The sequence below is a fragment of the Pagrus pagrus genome (genome assembly GCF_965226575.1).
Source record: "Pagrus pagrus genome assembly, chromosome: 2".
Lineage (NCBI taxonomy): Eukaryota > Metazoa > Chordata > Actinopteri > Spariformes > Sparidae > Pagrus > Pagrus pagrus.
The window spans coordinates 29,679,528-29,701,878 of record NC_140186.1 but is presented as its reverse complement, the minus strand read 5'-3'; the positions used below and the strand labels follow the sequence as shown (position 1 = coordinate 29,701,878).

Below are 22,351 nucleotides of genomic sequence, written 5' to 3'. Positions count from 1 at the left end.
ATGCTCAGTGATGTAATAGTACAGTTAAGAAGGTAAACAAGCAGCACAGCTTTAAAGACAGTAGAATGGACATCTTTAGGATAAGCATCATTGTCAGATAGCCACATTTGGGATGCTCAGAGTTACTGAGGGCAGTGTGACTCATGTATATTACTCCACTATTCTTTGCACTTTCTTTTATTTAGATCCCATTTCCCATGTCCATTCTTAGTTATTTAAACTCTAGAATAAATATATTGCAAAATAACATAGTCATGTAAACTCAAGTATTTTTGCCATACAAACCATTTGTGCTTGTTTTTTGCAGCTACAGACACAATGGTGGTGGTGACAGCCCAGTCGTGACATGACAGACAGTGTGCCTTCCACAACCAAGCCCGGGCGACGGTGAAAACAGTGTGAGGAGAACTAGCTGCAGGTTTAACTAGCTAATGTGTCCTTTTTTGAAATGTTATTACTGAGTTTTTATTTTTTAAGTGTCCCCTTTCTGGTTCTGGTAAATCTTCATTAGCAGTTGTGAAATGATTCCCCTTATGTCTTTTGTCCTCTACTGTAGGTGCCACTGTTGCAAAGCGTTTCATGACCAGTTGAACTGAACATAAGTTTAAGGCAGTGGAAGTGGTTTGTTGTTACCAGAATATTGTGATAGACTGCTTTTCATAGATAATGCCACGTACAAACTCTACCCAGATTTTTAAGTGGGGTCACACCTATGTTTTCTGTAAGCTGACAACGGCAAATGTGATTTTCCCACTCACATCGGTTGGTATAATGGCACAAAGACATGCATTTTTCCTATCTTAAAATATTTACATGTTTTAAGACCATTACACATTTATTATGTTGCTAATTTAAAAGTGATACGTATTACTGTATTACTGTATCACTACAACCATACCAGTGAAAAATATTGCGCCAGTGCTGATATTTGCTTTTTGAAGCTGATATCCATAGTATATCCACAATTTGGTGCATATCTATTCTCTATTTTTTAGTATTATTGTTGTCTATATTTTACCTTCAACAACAAAAGACTGATACATGATAAATAAGTTCAAACTTATCATTATTATTATTATTGTTATTTTCACCCTTTCACTTAGATGATTGTATTCAACAGTGACATTCCTCCAAATCTCTAAAAGTGTATGCTTTGTTTAAATGTTTGTCCGTGCACTGCATAAATGATCATATATTAACTATGTATTATACAAATATATTAAATAGTTAATATAGCGCATTCTATGTAGTTAACTGCAATGTCTCTGTTGTCATGATAATGTGCTCACATAGACAACTTAATAAAGTGATGTACAAACATTTATCTCAGTGTTGCTGTGCGTGACTTCATTCTTGTGTTAACCAGTGCTATTAATCAGCATGGCGTTGCCCTGTGATACAGTGATTACAGTGCATTGACCACTTGGTGGAGACAGATGACTGTCATTTGATCATTTTGTATTAACTTATTGATACTGGCTTTTTAGGGGCTTTTGGGATAAAGTGTGACCATCAAGACATCATCTTTGATGAGAAGAGAAGCAAGAGAATAAATTCATATTAAAATGACTAATTATTTACCCCCTGGTCATGGCTGGAGGGACAGGAGAGGATCTTTTTCAAACACAGATAAACAAACGTGATGATAAAGAAATCAGTCTGTCTTTAGTTTATTCTGGTGAGCTCTGCTTGTTTATGTACGGCGTGACGTCACTTGTGTAATTTGCCTGAACAAGCGGAGTAAACTGACAACCGAGTCCGTCTCCATTAGCGCAGCAGCAGCCTGTCCTGACCGAGCGGCAGCGTCTTTATTCAATGACTGTCGCACATGCAACACCAAGGACACCGAGCTCTTCGTGCTCATCTGTCTGGAGGCTCATCGTGAATACAAACAGCTAACGCTAACGTTGAGTTAGCTCGCGTTACCGTTAGCAGCGGGACCCTTCAGACCGTCAGTCGTCCGGGGAGGAGGAGAGGTTACTGGATGTCACACAGACACGCACTCACACAGCAAACTCTCATTAGCCAGCCAGCTAACGTCAAGTTCCTGCCTGTCAACTAAGTTGGTCCCCAGCAAGGAGCCAAAAAAAAAGAATTTGACGGTAAGTGAGCTGACCCGACATTAGCCAGCATTAGCCACATGGTTTGTTGTGTTTGTTTTCTGTCAGCTTGTTTTTGTCATAGCGCTAACTGAGCTAGCTAACGTTAGCTAAGTTAATGGCAGTGTTCAGTTTCTGTTTCCTTTCAGTTTGCTGCTTTTGTGCGACGTTTTCTCTAAAACGACGGCTCTTGTAACACGTTTGATACCAGCTTCGGCATACTTATAACTAAATGTAAATGATGCAAGAGCTGGCTAATAATTCATTGATAAGGTTAGCTGCTCTGAAGAGCAAAGGTATCATTGCAACAGTGAATTCCCCCTGTGACTCACTGTACATGCCTCACATAATCTGACAGTAAGCATTGCAAACAAGGGGCCAGCCAACTGTGCCATGTAGTTTGAAATCTTGGATCCAACCTCACTGCTTTTTATGTCCCACTACCACAAACTATAACCAGCTGCATCGACACACTTAACTATATTGGCTTTGTAAGATAGCAAGTAAGTGCATGTTATTATAACCCTGCAATATGATGTGAGGTGGTGATAGGCAGGCCATTGATGCTGGTGGCATGCTGTCTCCATGGGAAGACTGTGTTAGGAGCTGTTTCCATTTTCTCGTTGCCTGTTGAAAAATCAAAATAGATTATAAATGATTTCTGCTGACTTACATTCATATAGTTTATTTTATTTTGAAAGTTTAATTTGGAATATTAGGGAAGTGACATAACTATTGATTATTTGTTTGTTGATGTTTGAACTCCTAAGTATTTAGCACACAAAAATAAAAAAAAAGATTGATTCGAATGTCCATCAAAATTAGAGTTCAAAGTGTACATTTTTGACGTCTGGAAAGTAAGAGATTATTCAATGATAAAGTGTTTCATGTAGTACATTTTTGCGTTTAAAATACAACTTCCAACTTCGGTTTGATGGTTGAAAAACACTATGGATGCGCGAAATGGATTTTATTTCTGCTGATCCCTGTTTGTCATTGCTGATACCAAAAGATTACCAATCATTTTCCTCTCTGAACCTTTGCAGGACATCTGTTGCAAATTAAATTTGTATTGTTTTCCTCTGAAACTGTAAAAATATCCACCCAGGTGCAGCAGCTTGACGTCATGAGCACAACGGGCTGCATTCTTGTTCTTCTTCTTCTTTGTGTTCATTGGTTATTCACAAACAAAGTTTCAAGGTGCAAACAGCCACCTACTGTATCAAAGTTTTTCAATTTTGCTCTTGTTAAGTCAGTGGAGGCAATTTGACTTTATATTATTATCTGTATTTATTGGCTATAATTTCACCAATATCAATAAATACCTGATAACATAAATTTCCCAATATCGGGTGGATAGTTTGTCAGTCAGATTATATCATGAATCCCTAGACTGATTATCGGGGCAGATATTAAGCATTTTCCAATTATCGGTATCGGTGATTTTTCAAATAGCTGATAAAATAACCTAATTTAGAAATGTGCTACTTTGGCTCTGCAACATCCTCTCACACAATGTCCTGCCCACAACAATATCTGATTGGTAACATGTCACAATTAATAGCCTATAAACACTGAAGTATCTGAATCTGCAAAGTAACTAGTACCTAAATGTATCATGAACATCGCTCCCAAATATTGGTTTTCAGTCTCCTTGATTTCAAAAATTGGCGTCAGCATCAGCCCTGAAAAAAGCCATATCGGTCAACCCCTACTCTGTACCTATCTATGAAGAAACTGTAAATTAACACCATCTAATTTCCTGGTTTCCTTAGTGGCTTCTGATATGTACAGTTTAAATTATGTGTGTTAAAGTAGTGTTGGTTAGAGATCTGCTGTCTCCAGAGTGAGCTGTAGTGAAGAGTCAGTGGTTTGTGCTGGTAAATGATTGACCAGCCTGCCTTTGGCTCAGCCGGTACATCCTGCAGTCTGAGCTAACAGTTGAACTGTTGTCTGAAGGTTTCCACTGGGTGTGCCTGAATGTCCTGTAATGGGGCTAAATCATGAGAGGCCTGTCTAGAAATATGTAGATCCAGACACTTAGGACAGGGATGGATTGGTGGCAGGTGGGTGCCGATATCAGTAAACTGCACTGTGAGGATGATGGTCACTTGCAAACTACATGCTATTTTATTGTCACTTTCTGTAAAGCTTTAGAACTCATTTGGTCATTTTTTTCATGTTTCATCAAGTCTTTAGGTGAAAAAACCAAGTTAAACTCTGCAATTATCACATCCTTTTAACTATTATAAGCCTTATATGCACTTAATATAAATGATTATGCCAAATTCACCACCATGGCAATGCTACGAAGGGTTTATGCTGCATTCCTGTCACGTGGGAAAAGCAAAGGAACTTCCCAGCTTGTTAGTGCATTAGCCTTGCATGAAGCTATTTTACACCAAGACTGTGAAAACTTTAGTTTGTTATTTAAAATATCAGCATGCAGGCAAATATTCTTTCCAACCACCTAATAAGGGTTCATTTTCAATTAATCAATTTATGAATAAATGAACCACAGTCACATTTTCAAATGGCTTGTTTTGTCTGACCAACAGCCTAACACCCAAAGATGTTCAGTATGCAATGACATAAACAGACAACTAGAAAAAAGCCTACTGGCATTTTAACTTAATAAGTGACTTAGTGGATGAATTGATTATCAAAGTTATTAATCGGTAATCACATCGGTAAAGCTAAAATAATTGCATTTAATCTTGTATGTGATTTCTGACGTATGTTTTTACTTTATCACAGAATTTGCAGCAATTTCTGGCCTTTACCATCATGCTTTCCTCCACCCATCTTCAATATGTCAGTGTTGAGATAACAGGCATGACTATCATTTGCATCTTAGAACAAACTCTGAAAGTTTGAGGCTCATTTTCACACCAGATGCTAATTAACCAGTATTCTGTGACCCAAAAGTGCCAACCCACACAAGGCCTATTTTTTAAATCACTAAGTGACAGGAGATTAAATGTGACACTGGAACACTGCAGAGAATTAATAACACAACTTTATGACTATATAATATTGGCAGCTGAGTTATAGTGGAACTTGCCTGTGTGTGCATGCGTTTGTGTGGGTGGGTGGTTGAAGTCAAGTCAATCCTGAGGTCATTCTTGCCATGTATTTACTCGTTGTGTCATCACTGTGTGTGTAGAGGGCAGGGCACAAGGCAGGGCGTTGTATCTTTACCAACAGCCCCAGTTACTTGGAACAAAAGCTCTGTTGTTGAAAGATCATGTGACTGTGTGTGTGTGTGTGTGTGTGTGTGTGTGTGTGTGTGTGTGTGTGTGTGTGTGTGTGTGTTCCACCCTTGTCATGTGATCTGAGCTCAGGGCAGGGTCTGAGAAGTGCTGAGTCGCTCTGAGAGGTTCCTTCCACTCAGGGAACAGGCAGACAGCGAGCATGCAGGCAGAGAGAGGAGATGGAAGACCACATGGATGGATGGATGGATGGATATCGGACAGAGAGGCATGTGGGAGAGAGTCAGAGGCAGACAGAAGGAGAGAAAGATGCAGAAAATGTCCTGTTGGCCTTCTCCTATCATGGCAGGACAGCACCAGTCTCATTCTCTCATTCTCCTCCTCGTTTCTGTGGATTTTTAAGCAGCAGCCAAGTAAAAATGCAAGCCAGCATTTTGAATCGCGTCAACTTTTCTGCGGGAAGGCAAGTTTGGACTTTGGCCCTTTTAGTTTGGATGTTTTCATTGGGATCTTGTGGTGGGAAAGTTGGCCTGTCGGGATGACTCTGCTGTATCCAATGAAGTCTCGAGACTGCTACTGACTCACCATGAACTAGGGAAGCGTTTGTAAACGAATCGATGCTCGTCTTCACAGTGATACATGTAGCTCTAGCTGTTGTCCAGAAAGACTTTCATTGCAACAGAAATATTTTCAATTCCTGAAATACCAGCGTGACTTGTAGCTCACTGTAAGGAGTGGAAAGGTCGCTCTGTCTGCTGCTAACCTTTAGAATAATTTGTTCCTTTGCTTGTAATGTGACAGGTATGTACTGGTAGTTTCTGAATGAAGTAGTTTGTTGAAATGGTAACTATGTAGCTATTCATTATGATTCATTTTGTTAGAGCTGAGAAGTAAAGAGGCAGCCACGTGTTCACTGTCGTCCAGCAGGTCCTGTTATACTTGTTTGAGTCAATGAAGCCTGATGAGAGACTCCTAACAGATCATTTGTGTGTTGCTTGGTGTGTGTGTGTGTGTGTGTGTGTGTGCATGTGTACGTGCATGTGTTTATATCAGATTATCCCATTTTGGGCATCTGCCTGCAGCATGAATGTTTCATATTTTGGATCCATGTATGTCCACTTGGATGGATGTTTTCAGTATCATAGTAGGCGAAAAGAAAGATGGAGTGGAAAGGAAACAAAAAGAGAAAGAAAGAAAAGGAATAGCATTAAAGAGAGAGACTCACATAGCTATGCAATTGCTCATGCTGATCCATACTGACGTATGCTGTCATTTTAGTGCTATGTCATTCTGTTGGCCGAATGAAATCATACAGGCACCACATGCAGGACTCTGCACTTTGAGCCTCCCTTTAACTCAATCGCTCTCTGATTGACTTCCTTCGGACCACAACAAACAAAAAAAGAAAACAGAAAAAGCAAAAATATACCAATGAAATAGAGGAGGTGAACAGAGCCAAAATAGCAGATTATCAATACTGTTTAAAAAAAATAACAGACACACCACAAAAGCAATACTTTCAAATGATGTTGGAAGGTGTAATATAAGCAATGACTGAAATTGGATTTGTTACTAGGACACAGGGCAAAATCAACTGCCATTTTTAGTTGATTTGCCACTCTGACTGACAGCTCTGGCAGTGGCAACTGAAAATGGAAATGTGTAAATCTTTATAACTGTGTCAATATGAACCATGACATGGTTCATCATTATACACTCAAAGGATAAGCCTCTTCATTAAAGCAAAACCCACAAGTCTCACAGAACCAATGTCTGGTTTCTGGAACATGCAGCCCATAAGTGTGAACACTTTAACATCAGGTAAAATGTCTCTCTTTTTCTAATAATTTAAAACCTCAGTGATGCAGAGGAAATGGGAACTTTCCTTTATTTTGAAAGGAGTTAGCTGGGCTCATTAGATTACAAAGCCCAGTGTCACAATCTCCAACTCCTCTGTGAACTTGCATAATAACCTTTGACAGTTTAACGGCAACATGACAGCACATAATGCAACGCATGTACACACATTTCTTTGGTCAGGCTGTTCCTTGGCCAAAGAGCAAAATGCATGAAACAACAGGTCAAGCCTTAAACATTTAAGTTAGATTGGATGGATGAGAGGAAGTAGAGGTTGGAGGGAATTGATTCGCTTCAACATCAGAAAATGATACTGGTAATAAAAAGTGCTGACCCACTGTATCCTGATTTCTTGGGACTCAGGAGCACCACATGTCAGTTGGAGCTGTGTCTGAGTGCTGTGCATGTGTCACAGTTGGGGTAGGAATCTGTAGACAACTCAGGATTTGATTCCGATTCAGAAAGCTATGATGTTATTATAAAATGATTATTGATGCATCTTGATACATCAACCTTTTTTTATTTTATATATATGTGTCTTCTTGCTCCTTCTTAAACATAGCATAATTGTTATGACCTAAAATTGGAACAAACATATTAACTTCCATCATCTTTGCTTACGCTCAGCCATCCCCATCAAAACTCAAGAAGTAGCCTAGCTTAGGACATAAACACAACACGCGTTTTACATCTTCCTGGGCCAAGGAATATATAAAAAATCAACCAAACTTTACAAGTGTGTAGTTGAGATCAAAATGAAGGCCGAGTTCAAACATGGGTATGGTCTCATGTAATAATGCGGTAATGACTACTGAATGGGGCAGAACGAGAACATGTTTATGGGCTGGTGTGATCCCATTACAGAATGGTATTGATATTAGTATTAACTACATCTGTACACCTGTTTAACAACCCATTATTTCAACAATCAAATGCTTACTTTTTTCACAGCTGTACTGACAAATCAAAATAATAATAATAATACATTTAATTTGGTGCCTTGTACCTGTACACATAAGCATGTGTGGCCAGCACTGTCCATCCATCTATGGTAAGAGCGAGTGTCTCATCCCTTACAGTCTTTGTTTTCCCTGGTGTAAACCAGTTTGTACTATGTGCACTGAGATTGTGGTGGCTCCAATTCCATCATGAAATCCTGAGCAGCATACCCATGCATGTAAACCTTGTTATCTTATCACTGATGGCATTTTTACAAGCTTCTGGCAGAAGCTGAGTGTGGCACCAAATATTGTTGTAGACTTGGTGATGCCAGACTTGTCTGTGCCACTGCTGCCTCAGTTGGGTGGCAAGCTACCAAGTGAGTCTGCAGATTTGTTGTCATTGTAAAGTAAGACCCTTTTTCAACGTAGTCGATAAACAGCCTTTTCTAAGTTTGCCGTCAATGTTGTAGAACCCAGAATACTTCCACACACTGCTCCTCAGATGCTTTGGTGTTGTGATTGTCCTCTCAGGAGGGCTTTGCTCCCGGGTATCCTCCATTTATTTAATCAACAAAATTACTAGCTTAGTTTACTGATCAATGTCTGTCAATAGGGCATGCAATAAGACAAACCAGAGTTTGCGCCAGACTCCATGACGGCAGTTGTGCTGTACCAAAGGAGAACAACAGTTATGCTGGCAACATGTTTCTAGCAGTGCGTTTCCATGTTGGTGGCTAACCCAGTTGAACTTCTCCTGCCTCTCTGGTTTGAAACATCTGTAGTTTCTTTGGCTGTAGAGCAGGAGCTTGACACTTTTCTGTGGTAGTTGTTGCAGCATGGCTTGTTTTTGTTGTTGTTGTTGTTTTCATTGAAATGGCCCAGGGATGTCTGCTTCCCCAGCGAAATTCCAGACTTGTATTAACTTTATTCCAGCCAAAGTGTCGGGCTGTTGCTGGAGTATGCAACTTTTGAATTTCGTACCACACATAGGGCCTGTGTCCATGTCCCCAGACATTGCTGCAGCATGCTCAGATGAAGTGATTATGCAATGACTAAACACTAAATTAATCTCTCAATGTTTTAACATATGCTGGCTAACCTAAACGGCCCCTCTGCAGGATCACAAAACAAACTACTTCTACGGCCTACTAAGCTTATGGACTGTAAATTTTATAAATGTTGGTCTCGAACAGGTTATTACAGTTGGAATAGCTCCCTCCACGTTTGAATGTTTGAATTTCAAATAAAGTGACAGCCCAACTGTAGATGAGCTTCAGCTTTATGCTGTTGAATAATTGAACAGAGGATTTCTCCATCCGAGCTGATATCATGTGGTCTCAGCAGAGGAGTGAACACCAGCTCAGCATGGCTCATCCATTATACAGCAGTTAGAGTAACTGAGCATGTCCTTATACACACCCTGTATGAAGACGTCTGGTCTTTAGGTTCTAAAACTGCAGTTCATGCATGAAGTTGCACTGTTTTCCAGCTATTTTGAAATGTGTTATTCCATTTTTCAATCAAAATGTGGGAACATCAAAGTGTCAGTGAGAGGTATTTCTAATCTCTGTCCCTGTGTGTAGAGAAGAATTTGAAGAATTTTGCACAGGATTATCTTTATGCAGAGGGTGGGCTCACTTGGCTCTATAAGTGGGGAGATGTGCTGTGGTCGGTGAGGAGCAGAGAGTTGTCCTGCTTGGAACATGGTATATGTTATCAGGTCTAAAGACAATATTGTTTATAGCTGTTTTGAATGGTCACAATTGAAGCTTAGTTGAAGAGCCTGCTGTCATAAAGCGGGCAGATAAATGAGGAATTAAACAATTACTAAACACTCACACTTTCTGCACTTCTCATTCATGGTGTTGCATTAGTTTTTCTGCGTGAAAAATTAGGAAATGAAAGCTCCCAGTGAGATTTTCAGACTCTATATACTGTCACCTGATCAATCATGGCATGAAGTGCGCTCAGCACCACACTCCTAGTTACTGATGCTAAATCTGTATGTGCTAGGTGTGAGCAGAAAGCTAAACAGAGTTATTTGCAGCTAACCCTTACTATTGAAATTCTTAGTGTTTTCAGACAGAGGTAGAAAAGAACAAGAAATTTCTAATTTCTTACTGCCGTGCATTGATTTTGCTGGCGTAAACGAGAACTGTTGTGATCAGATTTTATCAGCTCCAGTTAGCTAGCTAATCAAGGTAATGTTAGCTCCATAAGTGGATTAAAACATCTGTTTAGGGCTGACTTTTTAATGATTCCAGCTTTCTGAGAGCCTTGTAAAGTATCTTAAATATTCACCTGATGGCTACATGCATGTTATTGTGCTAAAAAAAACGGGCTAATGCTGCATGTCCAAGGCAAAAGTTTTGGCCAGATTTGGTCACATTTTCAGAAGACCTATAATAAATTCATTATTGAACTAGCTTTATGAATGTTTTTTGTGACAAAGTAGTTTGTGTTCCATTCATTTCATCACAGAAAAATGAGAGTTGTAGAAATCATTGGAACTCAAGATTGCCATGATATACTGTACATGCTCTTAACAAGTGCATGTAAACCTTTGACCATGACTTCACTTAGCTCACCAGAGTAAGAATACATCAAATCCCAGTATGTCAGTGTCCAAGTCAGACCTTGGAAAATATTAATAAAATAAGAGAAGGTGGAGGATCGGTTTAAACAGCGTTAGGCAGTTTATGTATGTCTGCCTCTCCATGCTCCTGCCTTCTTCTTGTCGTCCCGCGGAGCAGTACAAAACAGGAACTGAGGGTCCTGTGGTGCTCCAGTCTGCCCCGCCTAAATCTTTTACTGGACACTGTGTTTGTGTTTGAGGGACTGACTTGGCTTCCTGTCAGTGCATTTGTTCCTGTAATAGCTGACAGTTACTTCCTGTAGACCAGAGCTAGAAATATAGAGATGAGAGAAGATATAATAAACCTCTGCCTTTAATGAGGTCTCGATCTACAGTTAGGACGGATGGAGGAAGGGGTAGTTGCGTTTTAGCCAGGTGAATTTTTTCAGTGAAGTCTCTAAACTTTATGATTATGAAGTTTGGCAAAATGTCAAGAAAGAAAAATATGCTATTTGCTTGATCAATGCACAGGGTCATCTAGTCAATAACAACAACTCTGGAGGTGGCAGGGATTCATTCATTGTTTTGTATCAAGGACACAGGACAAGGCTGACAGAGGGAAAAAGGCAGACGTCTGTCATCAAACACACTTTGGCAAAATCTGGTCATGTACTATTACTGCGTCACAGACTTTATTGTGTTAAACAAAGTGTCTTCTCTATCCAGGGGCCTTTTTTCATCAGACTGGTGGAGGTCACCAGACAGATACAGTGGCCAATCACTGGCTGTGACTGCTGATCCCTGAGGAGCATGAGTCATGACCTCAGTGGTGCTGGTCGACGCTGGTGGGACAGTGGTGGAGTATGTCACAGCCGAGGAGGACCCCCAGCAGGTGGGTTGGACGCAGACACAAGCTAGTAACACTGCCACAACAGTTCACAACAAAATCCAGTCCAATAGTATTTTCTTACTAAAAACTTTTTTTGACTGTCTTGTTCTCTTTCCCTCCCTCAATATGTTTGCCCTGCAGGAGGGAGACTGTGAGGTGGACATGGAGTTTGAAGGAGAGGTGGAAGGCGAGTGTGAAGCTGAGGAGGCCTATGAAGAAGTACAGGACAGAGAGGAGGCGGAGTACTACCCAGCAGTCATAGTGGAAGAGGTGCCTGGTGCTAACCTTGCTGAGGAGCAGGGTTACTCAGCCCAGGTGGTGGTGTATGAGGACGAGGCCTACCTGATGCAGGAAGTGGGCGATGAGCAGGAGGTGGAGACAGAAGGGGAGGCAGGTGAGACATAAATATTGCTGTATTTATCAGAAATTGGATTAAATATTTCCTCATAATCTAACTTTTTTGCACTGCAGGATAGTGAACCAGATGATTGTTAGTTAATTTCTGTCGGTGCCCTAGTTCATCAAAAAATATTTTTTCTTGTATGATGTCCGTCTTGTGACACTGGTGTTGTCACAAGTCTATTAACTGGTGGAAAAATGTCCTCTCTGTGGCATCACTAATGACTATCATACAGTCACCAGAATGCCCAGAGCAAACCTATATCATTAAGCAACCTGTTTAACCCTTTTACCTGAGGTTAGGGTGAGGGAAATTTGACTCATGTTTCTTTTCTCTATCCTGTTACCATTGCCGATGCACAGTTCTCATTTCCTCTGCGTCACTGAGGTTTTAAATTATTAGAAAAAGAGAGACGTTTTACCTGCTGTTAGTGTTCACACTTATGGGCTGCACGTTCCAGAAACCAGACGTTGGTTCTTTGAGACTTGTGGGACTTTACTCTAGTTTTGCTTTAATGAAGAGGCTTATTCTTTGAGTTTATCATGATGAGCCATTGACACTGTTATAAAGATTTACACATTTCCATATTTTCAGTTGCCGCTGCCAGAGCTGTCAGTCAGAGCGGCAAATCAACTAAAAATGGCAGTTGATTTTGCCCTGTGTCCTAGTAACAAATCCAATTTCAGTCATTGCTTATATTACACCTTCCAACATCATTTGAAAGTATTGCTTTTGTGGTGTGTCTGTTATTTATTTTTTTTAAGTATTGATAATCTGCTATTTTGGCTCTGTTCACCTCCTCTATTTCATTGATATTGGTTTGCTTTTTCTGTCTTCTGTTTTTATTTGTTGTGGTCCGACTGTCATCGGGCACATTTGTCATGATCCTGTTAACAGCATTGGTGACAGCCTGGTAAAGTAGGCTGAGAGAGTTGCAGGCCTCTGTGTTCACACACTGCCACCTTGTGGACTATTTCATGAACAGGGAAGGTATCCAGTAATATTTCTCTAATCATCCATTAATCCCTTATTAATGATGACTAGTGTCCGATCCATGTGCAGTGTTCATAAGTATGAAACACATTGAAAGATTCCATATTAGTTAATATAATTTGGAATTTATGAAAGCTTTTTTCATTGATATTGTCCCAGACTACATCTCTAGACTCCATTTTCACATAATCTGAACTAGAAGTATCGAGCAGGCCTATTTTGCACAATCATTCAGTTTGGATGTCATACATTTTAAACTTTTAACTGAAGTTAGCAAGCTGCATGAGCTGAACATTAGAAAGAAACAATACTGTACTTTTGTCAAGCAAAATGTTACTTTATGAATTTGGGCCATGTATTATGATTGATGATGTAAATTGGTTTAGGAAACACATTAATGTGATCTCAGACCTTAAACTATGTTCACCTCAATTTAGTCTTTTTTCGTGTACTCCTATACATAAAAAATAAAAATGCTGTTCCTCCCAGCCCATGGCGGTGCGACGGAAGAAATAGACACTAATAGATATCTGAAATATTCCTACCTGAAAACGGTACCACAGGTAACATAAAAGTGTGTTAAAGTGCATAGAAGTCCTAGCAAACGTAACAGTTATTTTCACTTCAGTAGTTAGTTAGTTTCTGTTGACTGATATCTTCCACAATTTACAGTATATTCCCAAATTGCAACTAACTATTGCCAAAGAAGCTATTTAATAAAAAAATTAATAAAAAATGAAATTGATAATGACTTATATACAGCATGTATAGAGTATATTAACTTGTTGGAATGCATTTGTCTTGTACTAAACTCCCAGTTAAACCAGTTAAAAATACAAAATGAATCCATATTTTAAACAGAGCAACAAAAGTCAGTCTTTACAAAACAAGTGTTGTTCATTGTTTTAAAATTAAGTAGGTTAGATAAACTGTTTTGCGAATTTGTTATAAGATTATACGATTTTTGTCCAGTGACTTTATTGTAATAGCTGTTATCATAGTACAGCTTTATTTGACGTAGTCACTACGCAATGGAGGGAGGGCGAAGGAAGGATTTCCTGTATCGGCGGCGGAGGGATACCTTTCTGCCGCCGTAATGTGTCTCGTTGAATTTGAGGAGATCTCCCTTTAGTGGCGGAGTGATATGAGCTAGTAGCTTCCTATACAATTCAGTGAGAAGTCAATGTGAATCTGCAGTAAGGGGAAAACATGGCGACTTCACAGCATGAGGGACACGCAAACCAGCTCGATTTACTCATCAGAGCCGGTAATGTATCTTTCTCTACTTATAACTTCGCCCCGGGCGCTGATTTTAACGCAGGGGTTGTGTTTTTAACCTCGACCGCTGCGCCTCAGTCCGCTGAGTAGTGTGGTGAAGTAATGGAGGGCAATCAGGAAGTGATCACCTTGGTAGCAACCTGCATGGCGTTGCTACAAGGTTTATCAAACCCGGTTTAAGAGGTGAAAAACTGTCGCGGGGCTTTGCTGTTTGCACAAATAGATGGTTGTCTGCACGAGGTGTGTTTTGCATGTCGGAGCAGATTTTTCTCACCGCAGTGTGATTCAGAATAACGGTTTGCAGATCGGCTCTGCACAACCAGGAAGTGTAAAGATGTTGTCTTTCCTACGTCTTTGCCACGCTGTCTGAGTCGGAAGGACATGTGGGTTTATTTTTACCAGCATAAATCTGGTACATACTAACAGATATCACCTCTGTTATTGTTATGAATTATATATGTCGTAGTATTTGATCCCGACTGGCTTCAGTTTGTTTTTGTTTGTGGGGAATAATGTTCAGTAACAGTCTTCACATAATTTCCATGAGTAACAGTCCATTAAACCTGAAAATTAACCGTCGTATTATTGTATTTTTGTTAAATTTAAGTGTGGTGATCACATTTGACACGTTTCCAGTGTCAGAGATTTTTACATCTTTGTTTCATGGTTTCCGTTATCGTGTTATGCAGCCTCGGATTGAAGCGTGGGATGGCCTGGCTCACTCGCTTTCTGCCCTGTAGTTGTTTCAAGTGCGGCTTCAGCCTTCGACCACACTGACCTGTAAATACACATTTTATATGATTTCACTCGCTTGTTAACAGTGTCTGTTAATGGACGATGTGTTTTGAAAACACAACTTCGTCCCCACTTACGTTTTTATCGCAATTTTCAAAGTATTTTTGTCCCATATCGATGGCGGAAGCATTGTGTATGTGAGAGGGCGGGGTCTGTTGTTGATCGACTTCCTCGTTAGTCCAATAGCATGCGCGCTGTTTCACAACGTCAATAGACGTCCAATCAGGCTTCACCGGGGGCGGGTTATTAATCGAAGAATGAGCCAATAGGAGGCGAGGCGGGTGTTGAGTGACAAGAGGATTTGTGGGCTTCTTCGAAGAGAACTGGAGGGAAAGGATGAGGACTGTAAACACGGAAGTTATCAGGGGCAGCACTACTTTTTGTCGGACTCGCTGATACTCTTGGCGCCGTTACATTGTACTGAAGGTTCATAACAGGCATTTTGCTCACATCTGAAATTTTGTAATACTTTTATTATATGTCACCCACATAAAACACATTTCTTAGAAAAATGTCACTGTTTGTAATTTTCTTTTATTCAATAACTAAGCATTAAAAAAACCCCCCATGTATTCTGGACAGACTAGAAATGGCCAAAGTGTCTATATGTGGTTATGTAGGTCAAGCCAAGCTGCAGTTTTCTGACTTGACACCTTTTGGTGGTCTCATTACAAGGACAGCTCTGTAGGCTATAGGGTCTCTGCTGTGAGGGCTCCCAGCATGTCCTGTTTGTTTATTAGGGGGACTGAATGAGCAGACAATCTAAAGATAGCCTGTTTCTCTCCCCTATGCAGTGCCTGTTGCCTCAGTGAGATAGCCAAACATGGACTGAGCAGGGTGTAATGGCATCTCGTGTTTCCCACCATTGATTGACACCAACAGCAGGTGCCCTGGGTTCCTTCTCATGGTCCCAGATGGGGCCACGTACCATTTCCTTTACAACAGGCTGAATCCCATTTTTTATTTAAACAGCACTGCGCCTTTATGTGCCATGTATTGCCATATTCCAACTTCTATTATATTGGAGGAGAGCTATAAGGTTAGTTGAAGCAATAGTTAGCTGTCACTCCTCAGTACTCACAAACATTCTTGGTATCTTACATTTACACACAAAAGTCAATGGTGTATTGTGGAAACAGTCAGGATACCTAGTTTAAGTAATACAAAGGTAGATGATTAAAACTTTTTCTTCTGTGAAGGAACTACTTTACATCATCTCATACCTGGATCAGATTGAATGTGCTGTCTATTAAGATTGTCATATCAGTGATCTAAAAGAAATTTGTTTCTTCACTAGGGGGCGCCATATAGCTTTTTTGTGTGCAGTATATGCACTGTGCTGATAGTGTGTTGTAAATGGAAAAACAGCTGGTAGTGGCATTTTATTTTATTGTTTGGGAAATTATGAAGCCAATGAAGTAAAAAATAGAAATTGTGCTGGCTTAGCTTAGGTAAGAAAGGTTTTGTTTTGTCCTGCTCAAAGACGCCGGTTTTCTCTGTGGGGATTAATATTGTGAAACTCGTGTTTATATAGGAAACACAGGCTCCACTGGGCTCAACCAGTAATTTTATTTTTCCTAAACTATTTGCTAATTGATTCTGTGTTTGTGTTTCAGTGGAGGCGTCTGTCCATGGCACCAGCATCCACTGCTCTGACAAGACCTTTGAGGCTGCAGAGGCTCTGCTACGCATGGATTCACCTTCCAGCCTCAGAGAAGACCGCAGCCCAGGTAACACTCACTAAATGATACATAAAAACAAAGGTATCAACACAGCATATAAATGGTTAAACTTGAAACTTATATTCGTAATGTTCTTTTTAATGCAATTAAAGCATATTAATTTGTATGTTGGAGTATGGTTTGTCAATGAGATTCCCACTGCTCTGTTAACTTTGCTGTAGTTTGACCATGCAGGAAGTCATTTTTTCAAGCTTAAATATTTCTTTAAACTGCAAAATGTAATTTTTAGGAGGTTTCATTGTATGGCTCTGTTTTCTTCACCTAGTACTAATCCAACAAGAATTGGATAATCAAGAATATTTTTATTGTCAGTGTAAACCTGGTGTTGAGGACCAGAATTATGAAAATAAACATTTAAAAACTTCTCACAAGGGGCTCAAATCCTCAATTACTGTCAAAATGTAAACATGAAATTTCTCCTCAACTATTATTTAAACCTCCTAACGCTACTTTAAAGTATAACTCTAACTTTTTCCTCTTAATTTCTCCTTCCAGAAGCTTTTGTCCCACCTTGTGTCGCGACACCAGACTTCCTTCACGCTGCCATGCGTCCTGACATGATCACAGAAACGGAGGTGGAGATATCAACAGAAGAGTGCTGCGAGGAGGAAGATGAGGAGATTGGCCTTCTTGAGGAGCCAGAACCAGAGCACGGCCACGAGCCTGTCAGGAAGAGGAGAGGTAGGCAGAAAAGCTTGTTTTGTTTGTCATCAGTAAAATGAGGAAGTGAACCCCTAGTAGCCCAAAGCTGTGGAAAAGCATCTAGAAATGTTTACAACTTTATTTCACACAGTTTTTGACCCACTATCAGCACTGGGTTGTGGAACATAGGAAATTTAAACTTTGCAAAAAGTAGCAATTAGTTTTCAGTGTTTTTAGACAAAGTTTTAAATGGAAAACATCTGGCAGCTCTGTGATTAAACTTAGCTCATAAGCCAGGCCTCAAACCAAAACCTCAAATTACAGTTGTTTTGTTTATTCAAGAGCGCCATCTAGTGGTAGAATCGTACTGTTGGGTCTAACTTCAACTTCACAAGTCAGTGATCTGAATAAAATGTTTCCTTTTACAGCAGGACGGAAGTCAAAGACGCATCAGTCATCTATTTCCAACGGCTCACCAGACCTCGGCATCAAGAAGAAACCAAGAGAGGGGAAAGGTACCTAACAGCAGTACTGGCTATGATAAACATAGACGTATACATAGATTTGTTGCCACTTTGAGTGTGTTGGCACCAATAAAGATGTTTTACAATTTAGCAGTGCATTAAATTGACGTTATTTCCAGCAGGGAGCACAACCTACCTGTGGGAGTTCCTGTTGGACCTCCTCCAGGACAAGAACACCTGTCCTAGGTTCATCAAGTGGACCCAGAGAGAGAAAGGCATCTTTAAACTGGTCGACTCAAAGGCTGTGTCCAAGCTGTGGGGCAAACACAAGAACAAGCCTGACATGAACTATGAGACCATGGGACGGGCACTCAGGTGAGGAGTGTGTGTGGATTTATGTATCGGTGTGGGGAGAATATTTTTTCATATTTGTGTTATTTGGTTTTTTGATCAAAACTCTTGGTCCTTTTCCCTCAGATATTACTACCAGCGGGGCATCCTCGCCAAGGTAGAGGGCCAGCGCCTGGTTTACCAGTTCAAAGAGATGCCCAAAAACATAGTCATCATCGACGATGACAAGGCAGACATGCCCTCCCCTGATGATCTGATTGGCTCAGAGACCTCATCCTATGAGCGTGTGCTGCCCTCGCCAGATGTGTTGATGCAGGCAAGCGATCTGTCATCCTCCAAGAAGCCCAACATCCTGCGGGGTAACAGGGCCAACGTGGTCCACGTGCCTGTTGCCACAGGCAGCAAGACAGTGGCAGGAGGTGGTGTAGCGGCGGCAGGGGTATCGAGGATAGTGGCGGTTTCAGGAGCAACAGATGGGAGTCAGGTCCAGCAGTCTCACGCGGCTATCATCTCTAACGCCAGTGGGCCCAGGTGAGACTCCTGCAGAGAGACGAGGACCTTCAGATTGACATGAAAGGGTCCCCCTGAGCGGGAGGGCTAATGAAAATGTTGGTGTCTTTCCCCAACAGTAAGTGTTGACTTTTGGCTCTCTTGCTTTCTTACCTTTCATCTACAGGACGGTACGGGTGGCTATGCAGGTGCCTGTGGTCATGACAACATCGCTGGGTCAGAAGATTTCCACGGTTGCCATGCAGCAGCCGGCAGGAACGACAGGGGCAACCGGCCACACCACCCTCCTCACCAACGCTTCGGCTATTGGTGCTGCTGGTAACACCAACTCACAACAGAAGGTGTGTACACAGATATAAACAAGTTAAAGACATTTTAAGACCTTTTTACTGCACATGGCTACTTTTCATTATTTAAATTCCCCTTTTATTAAGAAAGTCCTACCAATAATCAGGCGACAGCAGCCTACAATAAAAGCTGCATCTCTTCAATACATAAACATGACAAAAACAAAACATTTATCAATCTGCAGTGCCTTACATTTACGTTTTACTTATGTTTGTTTAATCTACAATAATATTGTTTTCACATTGCAGCTTTAAGATAAGGCATTTATTAACTCTGCTGCACAAACCTTTCTTAGAGTTGGATGGCAAAATTATTAGTGATTAATAATTGTTGTGAGGCAGAGGTCACGCTCAGTGTGGGTCTCGTCCAGTTCGTGCGTCTCAGCAAGGTCATGAAATCCAACATGTGCCTCAAGATGTCCGTTTGAAACATACTCTGAGTTGTTATTATCACTGGCAGATGATCTCTGCCTCCCTCCGACATACCTCCTACATAAGTAACGTTAGCCCAATGTCCGCCCACAATTCAAAGCATGGGAGCAACATCGCAACATAGCTTTATTGTCCGGCTGAGGCCGAACAATCAACATAAACTGCAGACTCTCGATTATCAGCACCCAAATCACCTCAGCTCTGAGTGTTCATATACTCAGAGCCGAAAGCTGTTCAGCGGTCGAATGACTGCGTTGTAGGCTGTGGATTCCCAACACCTGCAGTAACATCTTTGCTAGCAGGCTGGCCAGCTAGTTATAGTTTGACCTGTATTCTGCCTTAATCCTCTCTGATGACGCTGTGCATGTGTGAAAAACATTCTTCTTTGGTCTGTCAGACTGGAGACATTTTTGTGGTAATGTGACCAAAAATATTAAACATCCATCGAATCTGATTTTAAAACATTTTAAGACGTTTTAAGGACCCACGGCCACCATGTTAAAGGACCTTCTGAATGAATAGTTTTTGATTATCAGGTCCATGTTGCATTAATTTAATTGATTACTGTATTATATTTTATTGTTATATACTGCTAGTTAAAAGTGGTTTTCTTTGGACAGGTTGTGATTCAGACCATCCCCACCATGGTCCCGGCCACAGCAGAGAACGGGGACAAGATCACTGTCCAGCTGGCTAAGATCATCACAATCCCAGCCCACCAGTTAGCTCAGTGTCAGCTCCAGACCTCCACAGGCACAAACAAGTCTGGCATCGGGGCCTCACCAACAGGCATCAGCCTCCTCGGGAGCCCCCTGACAGTCCGGGCCCTGGCACCTGTCAACGTCGCCCCGGGAACGCAAGTGATGAGACTCACCGTACCAACGCAGACGCAACAACAGACTCTGGTGGTGTCACAGCCGGGCAGCGGGGCGGGGGTTGTAACCGTATCAACAGCCAATCAGACGTTGACGGCACAACCTCGGCTCATAAGCGGCGTCATTAATGGTTCGGAGCTGGTCATAGGAGCACCAGCGGGCGGAGCAGTAGAGAAGCTGAAAGCTGCAGGCGTCCAGATCCAAGCTGTGCAGGTGCCGGTTGCAGTCCAGCAGAATGTCCAGTCAGAGGCCATGGACACTGAAGTGGTTTTCAAACTAGAAACGCCTGACGTGACGATAAAGTCAGAAGAGCCCGAGTGTTGAAATCTACCAATATCTTTTCCATCTCATCCAGAGAGGGTTAGTTTGTACATGTGCAGCGTCATTTTTACTCTTGTAATAACCAGCAACAGTCTGTGAGACTTAAAAGACTCCTGAGGGCCTGTTTTTAGTCCTGAACCCGTCCTCACAGCTTCCCTGTTGCTGTCAAGAACTTGACTGAACTAAACCGGTCTCTCTCAGAACCACAACGAAACCTCTCACAACTGTATTCTGCAGCAAAGGAATCCACACAGACTTTAAAGGAACTTGTTGGGAAGGGTAAAGGGACCAACCCTGATCACTACAATTTTTGCCTTCTGAAAGGATCGCTGTCAATGTCTCAAAATTAGAAACAAGGAAAGAACCTTGAAAGTACAAAAACAAGCTGAAACACTACAAAACGAGGCAAATAATTAAGACTAACCAAAATGTGAACTATGGAATAAAAAATAGACACAGATGGAGGGGGTGTAATGAAACTTTTGTAGAGACCATTTGTTTATAATTTTGCCTCGAGAGATGCTAAAACCAGCAACTTTTTTTTTTTTTACTTGTATCACTGTGCAGATCAAGTGTGGGTGGTGCTACGTGAGTCGTAAAAGAGAGAGAGAAAGAGAAAGTGGAGTTGGGAGAAGCTCCAACAAGGAACGATATCAGACAGAAAATGGTCAAGTATGTACATATATACAGTATATATATATTATCTACTCTACAGTTTACGGAGCTAAAGTTAACAGAACAGCCTTAGATTTTAATTTTGACTTTCTTTTTCATGTAATGTCTGAACAGTAGGCTGAACATTTTTTTTGTGTGTGTTTTGATACCTTGTACCAGGCACAGTATTACTGAAACTAGGGGAACTAATATATGTATTATTATTAGTTCCTCTGTCTCTATCAGGCTGTTAAACACTTAGATTGAATCTTAAAGAAGAAACAGTAACATGTTGTAGATCAGAGGCCAGGTTGCTTGCAGTGTGTCCTCCAGCATCTAGGACCATTTCTAGGCTTGAATTTCAGACATGTTTGACAAAAGGTCTTGATTCCTCTAAACATTACTCAAGTCTTTTATTTTTTGAGAAATGTTTGCTCATTTGACAACGCTTTAGTCTGGCTGCATGGAAATGCAAAGAAATGTGACTGAGCTGATCCTTGAGCTCTTAGCTGTGCCATGTCTTGAAAAAAAATCCAAATAGAAAAACAACAAATGTATGTAAAGTCAGAAATCAAGAATGAAACCAAGCAATTATCTCAAAGAGAGGCATCAAAAGTCACGAGTTTATGTAAGAAATCTCAAACCACTGTGGATCCCAGGTCACTTTACTTCTGGCTTTAAACAAAGTCAAATTGCCAGCATAATTTTTTATTTTTACTGTTTTGGCCCTGCCCCTGTACTTCACTATTATTTTTTTTTATCTAAGAAGAGGGAAGATGGAGAGAAAGAGATGTTTGTGTTCAGACTGAACTGTTTGTATATTCAACATTTGAAGTATATTCTATTTTGCTGTACTCTTGTTTCAAAGTGTATTAGATTTTACTGAAATATAAAAAGACATTTGAAACCTGACTGACAGTTGTCGTTCTCTTCATATAATTTATTTTTTAAACTTTTTACATTGAAGCTTGGAG

The 22,351-nt window shown here is 40.7% G+C and overlaps 1 protein-coding gene across 4 annotated transcripts; it reads left to right on the top strand.

The window, feature by feature from the left end:
- Window positions 1–1,733: 1,733 nt before the first annotated feature.
- On the top strand, window positions 1,734–22,289 carry LOC311263519 (ETS-related transcription factor Elf-2-like). 4 transcript variants are annotated; one of them, XM_084363627.1, is made up of 11 exons: window positions 1,734–2,102; window positions 5,444–5,774; window positions 11,411–11,576; window positions 11,715–11,967; window positions 16,656–16,769; window positions 17,277–17,462; window positions 17,852–17,938; window positions 18,067–18,262; window positions 18,365–18,769; window positions 18,915–19,089; window positions 20,148–22,289. In XM_084363627.1, exons 3-11 carry the CDS (start codon window positions 11,502–11,504, stop codon window positions 20,724–20,726), a joined length of 2,070 nt encoding a protein of 689 aa, XP_084219753.1. In that variant the 5' UTR covers window positions 1,734–2,102; window positions 5,444–5,774; window positions 11,411–11,501; the 3' UTR covers window positions 20,727–22,289. The 4 variants fall into 4 exon arrangements, with proteins under 4 accessions (XP_084219753.1, XP_084219754.1, XP_084219752.1 ...); XM_084363628.1 differs by lacking the exon at window positions 5,444–5,774 and having other exon boundaries at window positions 18,070–18,262; XM_084363626.1 differs by lacking the exon at window positions 5,444–5,774.
- Window positions 22,290–22,351: the final 62 nt, after the last annotated feature.

Bases quoted from the DNA above. Each gene is read 5' to 3' on its own strand.
- LOC311263519 (XM_084363626.1), top strand. From the start codon at position 11,502: ATGACCTCAGTGGTGCTGGTCGACGCTGGTGGGACAGTGGTGGAGTAT. The intron at 18,770-18,914 runs GTGAGACTCCTG...TTTCATCTACAG, and splicing joins TCTAACGCCAGTGGGCCCAG to GACGGTACGGGTGGCTATGC. The intron at 19,090-20,147 runs GTGTGTACACAG...TTCTTTGGACAG, and splicing joins ACACCAACTCACAACAGAAG to GTTGTGATTCAGACCATCCC.